Below are 17,274 nucleotides of genomic sequence, written 5' to 3'. Positions count from 1 at the left end.
TTGTGCTACAAACAGTATTAACTGCTTTGCCTAAGGCTCTGAATTACTAACTTTTTCATCCTCTTCCTAAATATCCTCCTTCCCATAAGGTGTATGCCTGTTGAGCTCTTGCAGACCAGTGCACTCCCACTGATGCTCTTTGATGTAACTCTTGAGTACCTGAAAGCCAAAGCTAGAAGTGCTTTTGGCTGGGTTTATCTGGGCCTGGATCTGTTTTGACAAGGTTTTTACTTCCACAGCTAGAAAACACGCTTGGAGGAGATGAGAAGTTCCAGGAAAGAGTGACAGCACACCTGATACCCTGCATAGCTCAGTTTTCAGTGGCAATGGCAGATGATTCTCTTTGGAAACCACTGAACTACCACATCCTCCTGAAAACAAGGCACACCTCTCCTAAGGTTGGGAGCTATCAGAATCTGAACCGGTTTTCTTTGTTGCCTTAGAAAATGGGAACAGTGCCCCAAAAACCAGAAGTGGATTCAGCCAAGTCATTGCTAAAACACTAGCCTAAATTCAAAGACTGATATTGTACTAGGCTACTCCCAGGTTCTAGAGGGATATATACAATGTGGCCTTCTGCTCTTACTGTACGCAGTCAATATTCCACACGTGGCTGTCTTCCATGCTGCGTGGTTTGCGTTTTTTAAAGATTTAGTAGCTGTTGGAAATAGAGCTAACCTGTTTGTGTATGAAGAATGGGGCAATTTAGAGGGGGAAGTGGAAGACAGTTATTTATCAACCTTCAGACCTGTTTATTATATAGTTTTGTCAAGGCTCTGCTATTTGACAGGTGATATGTATTCAAGGGGCGTACTTGGTCTTTCGTTGTACTGAGCCAAGTCCTTCTGATACAGTGGAACAGCGTGGCATTGTAACAGAAAGATAAAGACCATTATATCAAATAACTTCCAGAACATACCTGCTTCTTGCAACCTACTTCTCCTCTGATATTATCTTAACCCAGAGGCTGAGATTTAAATTAGTTTAAAACTAGATCCATTCAGTAGGGAAAGCTAGTTTACAAACTTATATGGAAAGAAGGTAGGGAGAGAAAAACAGGGAACTATACTGTAATATTTGTTTCCTTAAAAAGATTATTGTTTTGTTTTAGGTCCGATTTGCTGCTCTGCTTGCTTTGGTAGAAGTTGCACAGAAACTGAAGGAGAACTACCTGGTCCTGCTACCAGAATCTATTCCATTCTTAGCTGAGCTTATGGAAGGTAAAGTTCTAAAGTGGCATTAGCGAAGGCAGACAACTGGCCTATAACCAGAAAAAGAGTAAGGGCCACTCATTTCAAAGATGCAGACAGGATGATTGCTATAGATCTTATTAATTGGTATATGGTAGCTTAAACTGTGCAGGATGCAAACTGAAAGGGATTATATCCAACACACTCCTACTGTTCAGTTAAATTACGGTAGTTTCTTCAGTGTTATAGCCTGTGCACATCTCCCCAGGTACGTGTTTTAGATCAATGTTACAGCAGAAATGATTTGCCCAAGTCCTGAGTCAGTGCCAAAATATTTTCAACTAATTATTTCTTACCTGGTGTTTTAAGACAGTTCTAGAATTGATGAGTGATGAAGCGTTCCTAGGGTAGCTTTGTAATCACTATTCTACTTAATTCCTGCTTCATTTCTTTTTCTAGATGAATGTGAAGAAGTGGAACAGCAGTGTCAGAAGACAATTCAACAACTGGAAGTCATTTTGGGAGAACCACTCCAAAGCTACTTCTGAGTTCATCCCCTTTGTTATCAAATTTTGTCTGAATCGTGTTATCTTCACACATGCAGGTGTTAAGGCAAACCATCATACTGATTTCTATCAGAGCTAAGATCTTAACTTTTTAATAAAATGTTGTAAGAATCTGGCTTTATCATTTCTAGATGGTCTGGGGACTTTGTGTATGACTTTTCCTTAGCTGCTCTTTTAACAATGGGAAATTGGAGCAAGCTCTAAGCAAATTCTGATAGCTGGGTGCAGAGCAACACCAGGAGAGACTCACTGAATTCCATGGTGCTTGGGTTGTGCAGTTACTGTCCCCTGTGGAGGGGCTGTCATGCTACAATGAAAGCCTGGTACTCACTAGACCCATGCATGGCAATCCTGAGAATCTGGGTTTTTATCATTTTTAGCTAAGTAAAAGATAAACCCACTGAAGATACTGAAAGGAAGTTACAAGAAACTAGGATTCATACAGGAGCTAAAGCTGGTTTCTAGTCTTTAAAGACTGCTACTGATTAGCTTCTTATTCACCTAAAGCTCAAGAATAAATTGCTTGCTATGTTAATGAATTTACAACAAAACTCACCATCTATTTTGCCCCAGGAGATGCTGGTCATTACACTGCTAGCAAGAAAGGCGCTCATCCTCTGTAAAGTATGGTTTAAAATACAACTGGTTAGAGCTAACTCTATGAAGAGGAAAATCTTACGTCTGATGGGGTGCTGGGAATGGGCCTCTGTTGCCATGCAGATCTCATCTGCAGAAAGGTTACCCTTTCTGACTTAAGACAACAACGACTAATCGTGTCTGTCGTCAAATAAAAAAGATGTTCACGTGAGAACTTCCTGCTGAACCCTTAGAAAAAGGCAAGGGCACACAAGTGGTGTAACTGCCACGACTGAGTGGGAGCTGCCCACCAGCTCCTCGGTTACAATCAGCCAGCTAAGCTTATCCTGCAGCCAGGGGTATGTACAGCACAACGCTGTCCTGAAGGCCACACCAGACCGCAGAGGCCTAGGCCTACTGGGGTTAACTGGTTTGTGAATTGCTTATTCCTTGATGTGGAAATGGTCCTCCAAGCGGGATCACTGTGCCGCCTTGGCGATACTGGTAAGATAATAAGCAAAAGATAGACCAAAAAGGGATCATGGCTACTTGGCTACCTTGGAGAAAAGCAGAGTTTGCAAGTGTTTTTATTTATGTTTTTTATACATTAAATCTGGTCATTTAAACAGTCTTTTAGTTTACATCTGATTTTTGAGATAGCTTCACTCTTTTAGCAGCTGTTAAGATAAATAGGAGCATCCCTCAGGCACGTATTGACAGCCAGTAGCAACTTATTTTTAAAAGTATAAAAATTAAGACTGACATTTGTATGGAAAACAGATCGAATAGTAACAGCTTGTTTCAGGTAGACAGTATTTTAATACAAGACTGGAAAAGGATTCATTCTCTATGCCACTGATGAGTATCCAAGGCTCAGCTGAAACCCTGCCTGGAGTACCTGGGGTCACACATTTTTAAAAGATGAAAAACACGAACATCTACTTCAGCCCCTGAGCAATCTCAACTCAGTTAGGAGCCACTTCAGAACAAACAAGCTTTCAAAAGTTCACACAATTGGAACCAGCTAAATTTCATTTGTTTCACTTCAGAAAACTAAACGCTAGAAATGCTGCTGCGTGTTTGATTTAAGCCACTTATAAGCAGGAGGTGCTATAACCATGAGTGTCAGAGGTTAGCCTGACAGCCTGCAGCAGCAGGCTAAGAAGATGAAATTCCTCCTTGCCTTTTGCTAGAACCAGTGGGTCAACTGCTTGCTTAATCCAGCCTCAGTAAAAAGTTTACAGTTGCTAATATAAACTAAGAAGCAGAAGAGTATATTTCATAATTCTATTTGAAATAAATTATCAGTGTCCCTTTTGGAATGGATAACTGTATCTTCAGATCCTATTTAAGTCTCATTTCTACTTCACAATACTGAATGTATGCTATCAAGGAATGCCAAGTAGTAGTTTAACTTAAACATACCACGTGCAGTTGTTAGACACAGGATGATGCAGCATTTTCATATTGCTAGGTTCAGTAATACAGGAGACTTATCTGAGCAAACACCTATTTAGCTTGCCAGGATACTGTAAACTAGAGGAGAATTTCATCTCGCAGTTAGCAGTTCTGGTACTCACCTAAGTCAGAGAGGCAGACACAGAAGCCTAGATAGATAAAGGCAGGCTCAGCATGAATCAGCACCTGTTTGTACCTGACAAGGAGGCACTGTCATTAGAAGAGGTTTAATTCTTTTAGTACTGACTGAAAAGAACTACCAGCTCTTCACTTCTAACAACTGAACATCTCCTGTGACTTCCACTACGTTGATCTTTTCAAGTTGTTTAAAACGATGCTTGTACTCCAGAATGTGAACACCATTGACAGCAACTTTGAACTGGTGGGCCTCACAGAAAATAATCAGCTGAAAAGCAAGAAGAGGAGGTTAAGTTTTAAACTCGCGTAAGATATGAAAAACAACATGATCTAGCCTAGACTTGTGCAAGCCCTGCTCCTGTTCCAAAGTGTGTTTTGTGCAAAACATTTTAAAAAGTGAAACTCCAATAAATTTCATAGAACCGTAGAATAACTCAAGTTGGAAGGGACCCATAAGGATCATTGAGTCAGTTCAAGGAAAATTCATTCTGAGCACAGACCGAATTCTTGTAACTACTTAAAAATAAAACTGTCATTACAACCAAGTCAAATCTCTGCTCCCTATGGTCCCATTTAATCCTAAACATTCCAGAAACACTGAAATGCAGGAATGGCAGTTTTATTTAAAACTGTATTTGTGACATGACATTTAACCACCACTGCTAATCATCTTGGCAGAATTACCAGTTTGATGCTATGTTTCAGTTAATCTTACCTCAAAGTACATCCCTGGACTGAAAGGGAAGTTGGCAACTTCCTTTTCTTCTTCTCCCCAGCTGTCATGAAGGTATGAGTTTCTTACAAGAACTTTATTTTTCACTCGGGGATTCAGATGTAATGCAATGTCCTTTGAGTCACTTGGTTTCAGATTTATTGCAAAGCTGGAAGATATTTTTTAAAAGTTCATTATACCAAGGGTTTATAAACACGATGCAGTAGTCCATGCTATTTACTGAGCCCTTAGCCAACACTCAGAACTGTTCTGGAGCCGGGGCCGTGATTCCCCTGAAGAACCAAGCAGGCAGTTAACGTGCATTTGTCTCCTTTGCTCAGAAACCTTTGCTTGAGGCAGCAAATGTAGGACATGACCCTGTTAGATCTGCTTCATCACTCACAGCTTTCTGTTCATGTCTCAGCAATGAGGTATTGAGTCAAGTGGCCCAAGTGCTGCTCCCCAGCAGGACTAGGGAGCAGCGTTCTCACAGAAACGTATGGTGCTACTTGCTCCACACCATCCCTTTCTCTTAACTTGGGCAGTGAAGAGCAGGAGGCTTTCTTTTACCTAAAGACATTATATTATTTCTGCCAACAAACTGGCTAGACTCTAATGAAAAGTTTGATGGCTCTCCCTGTACATTTAAGACTGCTGGAACATCAGGCATTCAAAGCATTAATTTTTAGGCAGAGTAGCTCTGCCCAAGCTGAATGAATACTCTGCAATCTCAGACGTGTCCACAACACATCGTTCCTAAAGGGGAGCTCTGGAGAAGAGTGAAGAGTCATCCAAATTCAAATGAATGCTTCAACCTGTGGCAAAGACTTCACTGCATTTGAGGAAGAAATATTCCTTCCCCCAAATTAGCTCCAGCTGTTAGGTTATTTCCCTCCTTTGAGAAGCCTAGAATTGCCTAGTCCAGATACAAAATATAGCGACAGCCACACTTCCAAGCTGTGAAGTTCTCTTCTTCACTGAGAAAAAGAAACATCTACGACTGTGTGAACTGAAAGACATTAAATAACTTACAAACTATAAAAGTCTGTATGTTTAAAAACACAAACACAGAGAACGGACAACCTGCACCACTTTAACACCCAAAAACCTCTTAACGCTTTTAAGTGGTACATTCAGCACTTGAAATGTGCTAATAGCTTTTCAAGCCAAAAGAAGGAATACAAATGCTACTAAGTATTAATTATCCTGTCCAATTGAAAGTCCATTCAAACTTTGTTAATGAGATTGCTAGACCTTGGGTTCCAGTATTAATATGAACTCTGAGTGCTGCTCAGCTGCAGGGAAGATATGTGTTCTGAAGGAGGAGTAGTACACACAGTGTAAAAAGCATGCTTCTCATCACTTGATTCATAATCAAAATTGTTTCATTTTTAGGCATATTTCTGCAGAGCCAAAAACACTCAAGCAAAGGGCATGCTGAAGCACAGACACTTCCTTAGCTCCATCTTGACCGTGTTGCACTGCCCTTCCCCCCGCCCCGCCTTTAAAACACGTGGGGAAAAGGTTGTCTTTGCAACACGTTGTTCCTAATCATAGTTCATACTCTCCTACCAGCTTAAACCACTCAGTTGTTGTCAGTTACGCATCTTCATACTTATACAGTCCCAAAAAGGCCATCTGAGAAGTACTCATAGAAACGTAACATGCAGCATCTCAGCACACCAGCAGCTCATGTAACTCACTCTTTTTCCATCTACTTCTGCCAGTTCCCTTACTCTTGGATCTCTTCAGAATAAAAGCTGTCTCTGTGCAACATGTGTGCTCACATGCCTGGCACAGTGGGTCTGTTCAGGGTTTCCACCATCTCATGAATGATGCAGATTTAGCAGGTAAGACACTCAGGTTTTACGTTCACTTTTCACAACGGAGCTGCTCTTTTAAGCCCTCTCTAAAGCGGTATCCTGCAGGTTCCTGAGAAAACTGCACTGTAGTTTCACACGATTCCAGATGCAAAGTTGCAAGTGAGTAAGAATATACTGAGGCAATGGAAAAGCCTGCTCATTCTGAAGAGTAGCCCAGTTAAATAGCAGGAAAAAAAATCAGTTAACACTTACTTCTTTGAGTTTTTGTTTACTTCTCCTTTAATGGCAACCGTGCATCCTGGACGAAGTGCGGTATCAAGTTTCACAACGGAAGGAACTTCCTGGAAATATACCACCAGTAAAAATTTTGACTGTGACTTACGTTTTCAATATACAAGCTGAGCTTTACTACAGCAGGAAGAAATTTGGCCTACGATTGTGAATCTGCACTTACAGCTAAATCTATTCCTACCAACATATTCTGGGATACTAATACTACAGCAGCAAAGTTACACCGAGATAAATGTATCAATGTGTTGGGTTTTTCTTTAGACTACCACCTTGGGTTCCAAATAAACATTATTTAACACTACTTCTGCCACCACTAATGGCGGAAGGCGGGGAGGGAAGTAAGCCCAAAGAGGATTGCTCTCTACAAAACCTCACTGATAATCATCTCCCAGTAGATTCTTGATTCCCTTGTTCTGTGCATGTTTTTCCATTAATAACTGAGATGGTTTTATTCTGTTTTTTTTACTCTTCACATTTGCCATGAGTCTACACGAGACACTTACAATTTGTGAACCATCTGGCATTTCCCCCTACAAGAGAAAACAAACAACATTAACTAGCTTATCAGGCAACAGGGAGATTCATCCAGCCTTTAACAAACATACGTACATTTTCTGTGTTTATCTTTGTTATTCCTAGAGATGATAGCTGAGAGCCTTGTAAAGACTGCAGAGAGAGAGATATTTAGATGTCACTGCTAACATCATAGAACTTTAACATAAAGTTGGTTTAGAACCATGTAAGGATCTGAGCTGCTTTGAAGGGTGGAAATCTAGGGCTATGGTGAAGAAAGATAGCCAAACCCCTACCAACCAAGGAAAAGTCCTGAAGATCAATTGCTGAAGCCAAATCGAGATTTCTAAAGACTACTTCATAACAGTTTGAATCTTTATTTAACAGTCAGAGCACTGTTAACCCCTTAGCACCTGAGGGTGCCCACTGAGCTTTCCTCACTGGGGTAGGAATACCAGCAGGGCAGGTCCATGCAGGGGGCCTTGGGATTCTAAGCAGCCCCCTGCATCCCTGTCCCTTCCCATGGGAAGGGCAGATGAGCAACATGGCCACGCAGAGACAGTTCCAGCCTAGCCCTGCAGACTGTGTCTTCAGCTTGTTTATTTCAATACAAGCCTCCCTCTGCCTCCTCAGGAGAGTATACCAGAAGGAAAAACAAAACAATAGCCCTTCTCCTTTCTTCCCCCAAGGATACAGCATCAGCAACCACAGACTAAAGCAACTCTGTTTTGTTCTGTGCTTGAGACAGAAACCAACCTACAGCACCTGCTTGCCCACATGCTCTTGTCAGAGTCAGTCTTCCAAGACCAGGACTCAAACAGCTTTGAAGTAACATTATTCTGGCAGTATGCCCAAGGCCTAGCAATGGGGCGCCTAAGAGTCTGTACATAGGCTTTGCAAGTGATCAGGGAGTAGACACACCTTTAAAGCTTAGACCCCATTTCGTTCAGGCCCACATCTCCACCTTCTATCAACACAGTTATTTGTCTGCTGACCTGAGTTAGACCTGACATTTGGCAGCAAGAGACTCAAGCTTTGCCCGCAGTGTAGTGAGGCTGGGGCAGAAGAGACCCAGAATACTACACAGGAGTAGGTAGGCTGCCTTAGTGAGGGGCAGGAAGAAAGGGAAAAGGCATTCACCTTCTGTATCTCCCTGGAATTTATCACCTTCTATTTCTGCTGTATCTCACCCTTCCAGAGCAGAAGGATCTCTCTCTCTGCACAGAGGAGAACGTTGTTCTACTCCTCCCTGTTGGTTTACTTTCTCTAGCAGACCTGGCAGCTGAGAGGAAGCACAGTGTTGCCTTCACTTCAAATTCACTGCAATTTGGTCCAAGTGCAAGTTGAGCCACAAAACGTTTGAGAAAGGACGCCTCTTCTCACCCCCCGGAAATAAACATACACTCCTACTTATCACTTCACTCAACAATTCAGTCATTTTAGCAGGAAAAACAGGGTTATGTGCCCAAGCAGTTCCAGCTGTGGCTGAACTTGGCATTTGGAAGCCAAGCAACAAGTTACAGCCTTGGCTGAACTTGTCACTCAGAAGCACCGAATACTGAGAGTTCATTTTGGAGCTCCTGCAATATGTGAAAAGTCTAATCCATTCCTAGATCCAGTATCCAATCAATTCTTATACCACCTGTCCTGTTAACTTTGTAAGCTGTAAACTTTGTCACCCTTTTGTCCTTAACTTCAAGACTAAAATGGGAAGACAGAGATCCTCACATGAGACTCACGTGTTGAAATGCAGAAAAAACCTTGTTACTGATGTTAGACTGTGTACCTACTTTTCTTTACTTCCTTTCCACCATAAATCATACTCTGTAGTTTAGCAGGACAGAGAAAAGGAATCGAACAAGTCAGCTGTCTACATAACTTACTTTAGAAACAAAATCTATAGTTTTGATCTGCACTTTGCCATATATTCCAATAGTATCTATTCTTTCAAGGCTAATTCTGTGGTTGTAGAGCAGCAAGTGCTTCTTGTTTACAGCCACCTGAAGAGACAGGGAACAAAACAGGAAAACTGTATTAAACGTACATTACACCAGCCATGTATCAAATTGTATGCATGTATCTCTGTTTTAAACTGGTTTGGTAGAGAAGCAGGAGCATCCTAGAAATTTCAGAGAAACTGAGTTCAGCTCATCTATGATTCAGTCTCTCTTTCCATCACTACGAGGGAGATCCATTTGCCTACACTAATATTTGCATTTCACACCTTTTGTTTCTATCACCTGATCATTTACCTATGTGGTATTACCAATCTAATAGAATCTGTCTAACAGAGCAAGACAAGTATACCTCACGTGTCCTCCAAGACGACTGTCCTACACTAGTCACAAAACAGGTTTATCCTAAAGTCATCCCTTAGCACCTAAGAAGGAAGGGTGGAGTAGCCATTAGCCATGGCAGGAAGTTACCTGCCTACTCATCCAACTTAGAGGGAAACAATACAAAATTAAAGGTCAGATTTACTTAGCACCTCTTAAAAGAAAATCTTCTAAACATTCATGTAGTTAGACTATACCTAGGTAAGAGAGAAACCAAACGCTTTATTTTAAATATACATAATACCTCTCTTTTACTGGCCTGACAACTGGCTACGGATAAAGAACTGACCCAGACTCACCTGAAATTTATCCTTTAAAATCATGATGGCAATCTCAAATAACTTCCCTTTTTCAAAGGGCATCTCATAAGTGATCTCCTCCCAGCCCCATTTTTCCCTCTCCAGTGTGTTGCAAACAATGCAGCCAGATCTTTTGAAGCGGGGGTTGAAATGAAACGCCACATCAGCTCGAGGCTTTATGCTACTGCCACACTGTAAATCCACCTGGAACCTAATCAAAAAGAATAAGACAAACCACATTCAGCTTTATCTGTCAGGAAATCACCTCTAAGTTCGATACACTTGTGTTTTATTGTGGAGCCTCAGAACAGGCAGACGCATTGAGTGTTGTTGGATAAGGAAAAAAAAAATACATGTGTCCAACTCCTACACATTTGCAAAAGGTTCTCCCATGATTTATTGCAATGAATGAAAATATTTAAGTATTTATTTAATGGCCATCATTCATATCATGTAAGCTCCTAATTTACTGTATTCACCATGTTCCCTCCCATCATCTTCAGTAGAATAAGCAAACGAACCTTGGGCAAAGTCAGGGAACAGAACCCCCATTCTGAGCATATGCACTAGTTTATACCTCCTTATCCCGGCTTAAGTTAATATCTTCACATAACACATTTGTTATCAATTTTGTTAGCCTCAGATAACCTCTTCAGACAAGCAGACATATACTATGACAGAAAAAATTCCCAAAGCAGGCAAAGCAAAAAGGGAGGAGAGAGGATCAACAGAGAGCAAAATGTCAGTTCATCCTCCATTTCTCATCACAAAGCTTTCATTAACCACTTAGGCCTGTATTCACTCTGATGCTATTGCAAAGGTTTAGATCAAGCCTTTGTGTGCCATCATAAGTAGGACCCCTGGAAACATTTTATCCATTATGTTCTTGTTCATATGATGATACTGCAACAAGTGACACTGTAGCCACTACCTGTCTGCATCATCAGGAACAGTCCCATGTATCACAATCAGCTCCCCAGGAGCAAGGCCACCAAATATTGTCCCAACATATGGAATGACCTAGAAGAAGAAGAAGGAAAAAAAAAAAGAACAGAAAGATTCAAATAACATTTTGTGATGGAGGCAAAAACCCCCATGATATGTTTTAAAAGAAACACAACTAGCATTTCATTTAAAAGAAACAGTAGAAAAGCACTAATACCCACCATAACGGGAAAGAAAACCCAGCAGATTTTCACCTATGAACACCAAGCTTCTCAGATAAAATTAAAACTTCCAGCCTCCATTCCTAGCTGTCAAATGAAGAGTGGTAATATTTCATTGCCTCATTTTTAATAGAATATAAAGAGGATTCACTTCTAATTAGGTCATTGCCAAGGACTGACTATTATCAGCCCTTTGCTGGTAGCAGCAGGCACCTTCCACAACCCTTCTGACCCCAGACTACAGCAGCTGCCTTTTTGCTTCTTCTTGTTCCACTTTGGAAAACAATGATGGGGAAAGAAGAGACTATGTCACAGAGCGTCTTCTTAGTAAAAACTGCATGACAAACACAACAAAATACCTCATCCTAATGAGCTAAGAACAGCAAGGTGCACTGAAATAGCCCTGTTCAAGGGTCTTGGTCTTTACAGTATCTACAGTAAGCAGTCTGGCTCAAAGCCTGCCTAATTTTTCTTCCACGTCAATAGCAGGCAAAGGTAACACATGCACGTTATCCCAAACCGAAATGGCAACGTGATAGGAGTTGTTAAGCCACATGAGGGGACATGTCAGTTAAAATAAAAGCCCCAAACACCCCAGCACAGCTCTATGGCAAAGGCTCAGCCATGCTGACAGAAGGCCTACCCCGACCGTCAGCTGGTGCACCCAGAATTTCAGGGAGGGGAGGGGAGCACCTTAATAGAAAACTGTGCAAGTTCACAAGAGACTGATCTGAAAGCAAAGCTATAAGTCTGCATCTCATCACACATGCTCTGGATTGAAAAAGGAAGTAAATGGTAGCAAATGTTGCATTTGCTCTGGTTAACGGACAAAAATTTCTGTCAAGGTTGTTTTTTGGGGGGTTTTCCCAAAAAAAATCCTTGATCTATGGAACAGTGCATAAGATTTTAGGACATCTTTGAAATGAAACACCAATTGCAAACAAGAGTTCCAGTAATTTAACAACAAAAAATGAATAGAGTGGAAACACTACTCTGGAATGGAATATTGGACCATAAAGGAACAAGTTAAGATTTTTTTTTTTTTTTAATATATACATATATCTCATCACACAAAACAAGACGACATGAAGAAGAGGATGTGTTTGCTGACACCTATTCTCATGAATTTGTGTGGAAGGAAGGGAGAATGACAGCAAAAATTGTCTAAATCCACAGTATTGATCATTTCTGCCAGTTGATACACGTTTTCTGCCCTCTCTCCACTTCCCTTCTCAGCTACCCACACGTTGCACAAAACCTAATTTGCAGTCGTCTTCTACATCAGGCAAAACAGACTTAAAGAACTTGCTTCTCAAGCATAAGCTCACAAATGGTCAAGCTGTTTTAAGTCTCGTGTATTTTTACTGCCTTAAGCAGGTACAGTAGAGGAGGACCAAAATGTAAAATTAAGTGTTAAAAGTGAAAAAATATATGTGCTGAAAACCCTCTGCTTACTAGTAGTGGTTTGGTTCCTTAATATACAAGCTGTACACAAAAGACTCATTTTTATTCAAAGAATAAGAACAATAATAATAAATAAGAACATATCTTGATTGTTTTAGTTTTAACACACTTGCTCTTGAGCTCTGAGTAATGCAGTAGAGTAATAAATTACTGGTTCAGCCTCCAAAGATGAACCAGGGAAACATACAGGCCAGGGATGCTGGGACTTAACCACTCTAGTGGATCAAAGTTATTTACCCCTGGAAGAGAAGGTGTAGCAAAAAAAAACCAAAACACATTCAAAAGGATGCATTTATTTAAGAGAAGAGTAGGCTGGCCTGGGAACTCTTCGGAAGTTCAGACATGGAATCTGCAAGGCCATAACAGAGCATTTCCTGGGTGCAGTACTAATGACTTAATGAGGTTTTGCCATCACAGAATGAGCCTGTAATTTCCTCCTTTTCAAGACGTTCTTCTACTAATTTTTCCTCATTTATTACAAGTAATCCTTATGACATCACATGATCTACCAGCATCCTGGCTCTCTTCCAGACCTCCAAAAATTACCTGTGAAGCCAACTGGTCAATGTCAACTGAGTTTGAGAGGTCCTGAAGACCAAGTTCTTCCTAAAATCTGCCAGTTTTCATAAAACAAGAGGACAGATTATGGTCTTACAGAGGAAAGGACTGTGATGACACAGCTTTGATCCAGTTTGCTGGGTAGCAGGCGGCTGCCCCACCAGATGGGGCATGACAATGTTTCTTGCCAGATGGGTAAAGGTCATCATTTCTGGATGATTCAGAACAGTACAATAGTGAAGAAATAAGTCTCAGACTCAAACCTATAATGAAGCTCTTAGGTTTTGCTGCTCACGGAACAATTCACTGAAAGAGTGAAATCTTCACAGCCTGTCCTCCTCCATCCCTACTAAGTTCATCTTGTGGTATCACACAGATGACAGAATTACAGGAGGACTGAGGTTGGAAGACACCTCTGGTGTCAATGCCTTGCTCAAAGCAAGGTCAAAGATAGAGAAGGTTGCACATGGCCTTGTCTGGAGGTTCACTTGAGATCATGGGCACAATTTTTCCCAAATCTGCCTCCATATTCCAATGCCAAATACTCACTCTTATTCCCACTTTAGACTCTTGACCCCTAAGCCCTTGTTTACCCCTTTATATTCTCCAGCCTGGTCTTGTCACCCATCATAATCATCACTCCCCTTGCAGCCATCTAGTTTTGCTGAACTCTAACTCTCTCCCTGAGAGAGTCCTGAACACCTCCTAATCCTCCTTTTCACACTTCTTCTCCAACCAAAGTCCCCATGTACCAACTTCCATCCTCCTTTTCCTTTTGCACTTCAGTCCTTCTACCTCCTAGGTCATCTCCGCACAGCTTTCCTTCCTCTCCCAGCTGGGTTCTTTGAAGAAGGTTGAAGCTATTCCCCGCTCATCCCTAAGTCTATCCACTTCCCAAACTGAACAACAGTGGGACTGAACAATTAGAGTCACTGAAGGCACAGGCGTGTATCAGTGCAAAGCTGCAATAGATAAGGAAATCCTGTGCAGATCTGCGCTACTGTACGCTCCACATAGATACTCTACAGACTTTAATGTTTTTCGAGAGTTCTAGCACAGAATGTTAAAAATACTATTTCCTGCAGGCTCAAAGGAGCTACCTTTTGAAAGATACAATGAAAAGCACAGCTGCAGCCCACTCCTTTAGCCACATGCCAGTCTCAGACCATTGACACAGACCATGAGAATACTAGAGCTTTTCAGAGAAAGTCTCCAGACGCTAATCTAGGCAAACAACATTCTGTCACATCCACTCTCTGCAATGGCTGAATTGTGTTAGCTCAAGTCTTCCTTACAAAACAGGATTTATTGTAAGGTAAGATACCAACTATCAAAGAAGATTCCAAGTTTAATTGTTCAGACTGAAGTTACAAGAACCATAAAAAAAAAAAAAACACAAAACAACCACCATTTCACGAAGGCTATCAGGAACCACCCGTGTTTACAGAGAATTATGTTTACAGAGAACAATGCTTATCATATTTTCACTTTCAATCCAGCACATTCTGCAAAATGGCAGACATCCAATAAGCTGTGGGTGAAAAGGGATTACCTTCCAAAGCCAACAGAACTTCCTTCCTGTTTTGGAAGTCCTGTGCATTAAGTGTCCATTTTCTCACAGCACAATTTCTAAACACCATCGGCTCCTGGTGTCACCTGTGACATTCTTCCTCAAACACCCGAGCAATGCAAAGTATTCTCAGTAACACCCCTCACTGTGCAAAACAGTACGAGTGCTAACTATTGATGCAAAACAGCCAAGTCCCATTTCCCAAGGGAAAAGTAATTGACGTGATGGGGGAGTTACCGGGTTACTGATTGTCTTCTGCGGTCCATCCAAGGACATCATCTTCCCTCCTCCAGTTCAAGTTTGTCAGTTCTGTGTGACCACTGCTGGGGCGTATTTAAAGGACTCACTGGTCAGGCAGCACCAAAGGAGGGATCCCTTCAAAAAACCAAAACTTTTAATTAGAAAGAAACAAAGTGACACTACGTGAAGTGAAAACCTCCACAGAAATACTTTAAACAGTACAAGAAACGATGCAAATATCTTTCTTTTCCAATAAATTTGCTGAGTTTTGAAATATGAAAATTAAAGGCTTGCTTAAAGAAACACGGCGCCACCCTAACAAGGGAGAGTGCACACAGGTACATAATGTCAGCAGCAGCTTCCTGAGATTGTGTATACTGAGACACAATCCCATGTGAAAAGTATCATTGTACAGGGCAACACTGGTAACTCCGTGTATCTCAGCTGGGCCTTAGTAACTCTCCATCTGCAGCTGATCCCTGCCTACAGACAGGGAAAAGATACACAGTGCAAAAGCAGTTTTTCCAAGACAACAAACCAACCACTTCTGTATCCTTTAATGCTTTCTGTGCTATCCCCAGATTTCCCAAGGCAGACAAGCCCTAGGGGCTGAACTTGCTTCTTCCAGTTTTATCTTACATAAAGCTAAGAGATACCAGGCAAAGCCATAGCAGCGAAGCAAAGTGTATTTTATATTCCTTCCTCCAACACATACAATCCCTGAACTCCATAAATAACTACAGGAGTATGTAAAACTTGCATTAAATGCACAGCATTAATAAGAAATGAAACCACCGATTCTAAGTATATCCAGGTACACTGTAGCTCCTTTAGCAAAGCTTCTCATGCAGTGACCGAAATTCAGGGCCCAACTAAAACTACTAATTAATTATTTCTTGCACATTCTGGAGAAATAACTTAAGGCAGCACGCAAACTGTGTGGTGATGACAGGCACGCAGGGAAAAAAATCAAAGGTGAGGGTTCCAGCACCAAAACCCCAGTGTCTGCAACCTGTTCCACAGGGCGCTGGGATCAATCTTATGCAATGATTCAACAATACAGCAGCCCATTGCAACACCTGACTTATCTTGTGGGACATTTGGACCAGAATTGTATTAATTCTCCTACTTGAGACCAGGGTCTAGAGTGCAATTCAGAGAACAAAGTGTGCTTACGCTGTATTTTGCCCCTTTGATCTTCTCATGGGATAACACCACCAATTTACAGCAGGAATGTGCAAAGGCAAGCAAATTTCATTATTTTCGTTTTTAAAAGGAGGAAATCAAGATCAAAGGAAATAATAGTTCTGCCTTTAGCATTACAAAGTCCAATAGCAGACCCAAAAAACAGGAAGAAACCCACCGCTACAACCCAGTGCCCAGCAGCCCGCTGGTCACTTCCCTGGGTGTACAACAGCAACCTAGATCCTGCTGAAAGAGCATCCTGGAACAGAAATGACTGTCTGTCTTGGCAGACCAGGTGGCACTACGGCAAAGTGATGAGTTGAGGGTTTTTGTTTGTTCATTAGGTTTTTTTTTAATTGAAAAAATCGCGATAACGAGGGAAAGCTGCAATTCAGGCTCTGTTTGAACAAAACAGGAGATGGGCACGCAACTGCAAGGTTCTCCTGTAACCCTCTATCAGGCAAACCACTGTCAGTACACGTTACACCAAATCTTAAGTCTGCAACGCTGCAGGTTAAGGTTTCCTGACTACTTTCAGATCTGAAGGATACATACTCTTTCCTGTTATCTCACACTTTGCAGAGCAGCTGAAAACTGCTTCAACAACAGAAACAGGAAAACAGAAAGGCAAACAGCCCTTACCCTGCTCCTCTATGACACGCAGAAAATACCTTTCACGAGGCTAACTCAAGTCAGACTTTATAATAAAAGCTAGATTTTGCACCAAGGCAAACGAGACTTCTGCAAAGAGGACAGGCGAGATACTCTCCGGCTACCTGCAAGCAATTAAAGCCCAGGGCGCCGGCGGCCGCCCCCCGGTCTCAGCCCAAGGCCACTGGAAGGGGCGCAGGGCAGGTTTCACCAGGAAACCTCGGCCCTTTGAGCCTTAAGGCGCTCCGGGAAGCCCCTCCCGCCGCCGCCCCTTCCCCCGCAGGCAGGCACCTGCACCCCCGGCTCCCCGCTGCGGGGAAGCCCCTCCGTTACCTGCGGGACGTCCCCCGTGACTAGCGGCGCCCGGGGACCGGCGGGCTGCGGCGGCCCGGCGCTGCCATCGCTCCCTCCCGCCCCCGCCCCGCCCAACGGCTTCCGGCCGGGCCTCCCCGCCGCCGGGCCCGGTTCCGCCGCCGGCCCGGCCTGCTGCTGCGGGCGCTGCCGTGCCCCGGGCACGGCGGGGAGGGGGCGCCCGGCA

The 17,274-nt window shown here is 42.3% G+C and overlaps 2 protein-coding genes across 3 annotated transcripts in view; one reads left to right on the top strand and one right to left on the bottom strand.

Annotated features, from left to right (window-relative positions):
- Window positions 1–1,867, top strand: part of HEATR1 (HEAT repeat containing 1) — a 41,017-nt gene extending 39,150 nt beyond the window's left edge. Inside the window, exons 43-45 of the mRNA XM_064445754.1 lie at window positions 240–398; window positions 1,112–1,220; window positions 1,650–1,867. Of these exons, the coding sequence (XP_064301824.1) occupies window positions 240–398; window positions 1,112–1,220; window positions 1,650–1,738 (357 nt within the window). The 3' untranslated portion in view covers window positions 1,739–1,867. The remainder of the gene's footprint in view (window positions 1–239; window positions 399–1,111; window positions 1,221–1,649) is intronic.
- Window positions 1,868–2,886: 1,019 nt separating this feature from the next.
- Window positions 2,887–17,179, bottom strand: LGALS8 (galectin 8). 2 transcript variants are annotated; one of them, XM_064445755.1, is made up of 10 exons: window positions 17,070–17,179; window positions 14,898–15,035; window positions 10,834–10,922; window positions 9,903–10,113; window positions 9,151–9,267; window positions 7,364–7,420; window positions 7,258–7,284; window positions 6,716–6,804; window positions 4,644–4,809; window positions 2,887–4,196 (listed from the first exon to the last, which is right to left on the bottom strand). In XM_064445755.1, exons 2-10 carry the CDS (start codon window positions 14,937–14,939, stop codon window positions 4,047–4,049), a joined length of 948 nt encoding a protein of 315 aa, XP_064301825.1. In that variant the 5' UTR covers window positions 14,940–15,035; window positions 17,070–17,179; the 3' UTR covers window positions 2,887–4,046. The 2 variants fall into 2 exon arrangements, with proteins under 2 accessions (XP_064301825.1, XP_064301826.1); XM_064445756.1 differs by lacking the exon at window positions 7,364–7,420.
- Window positions 17,180–17,274: the final 95 nt, after the last annotated feature.

The sequence above is a fragment of the Phalacrocorax carbo genome, chromosome 3 (assembly GCF_963921805.1).
Source record: "Phalacrocorax carbo chromosome 3, bPhaCar2.1, whole genome shotgun sequence".
Lineage (NCBI taxonomy): Eukaryota > Metazoa > Chordata > Aves > Suliformes > Phalacrocoracidae > Phalacrocorax > Phalacrocorax carbo.
The sequence above is the reverse complement of the archived record's forward strand: the minus strand, read 5'-3'. Positions and strand labels throughout refer to the sequence as shown.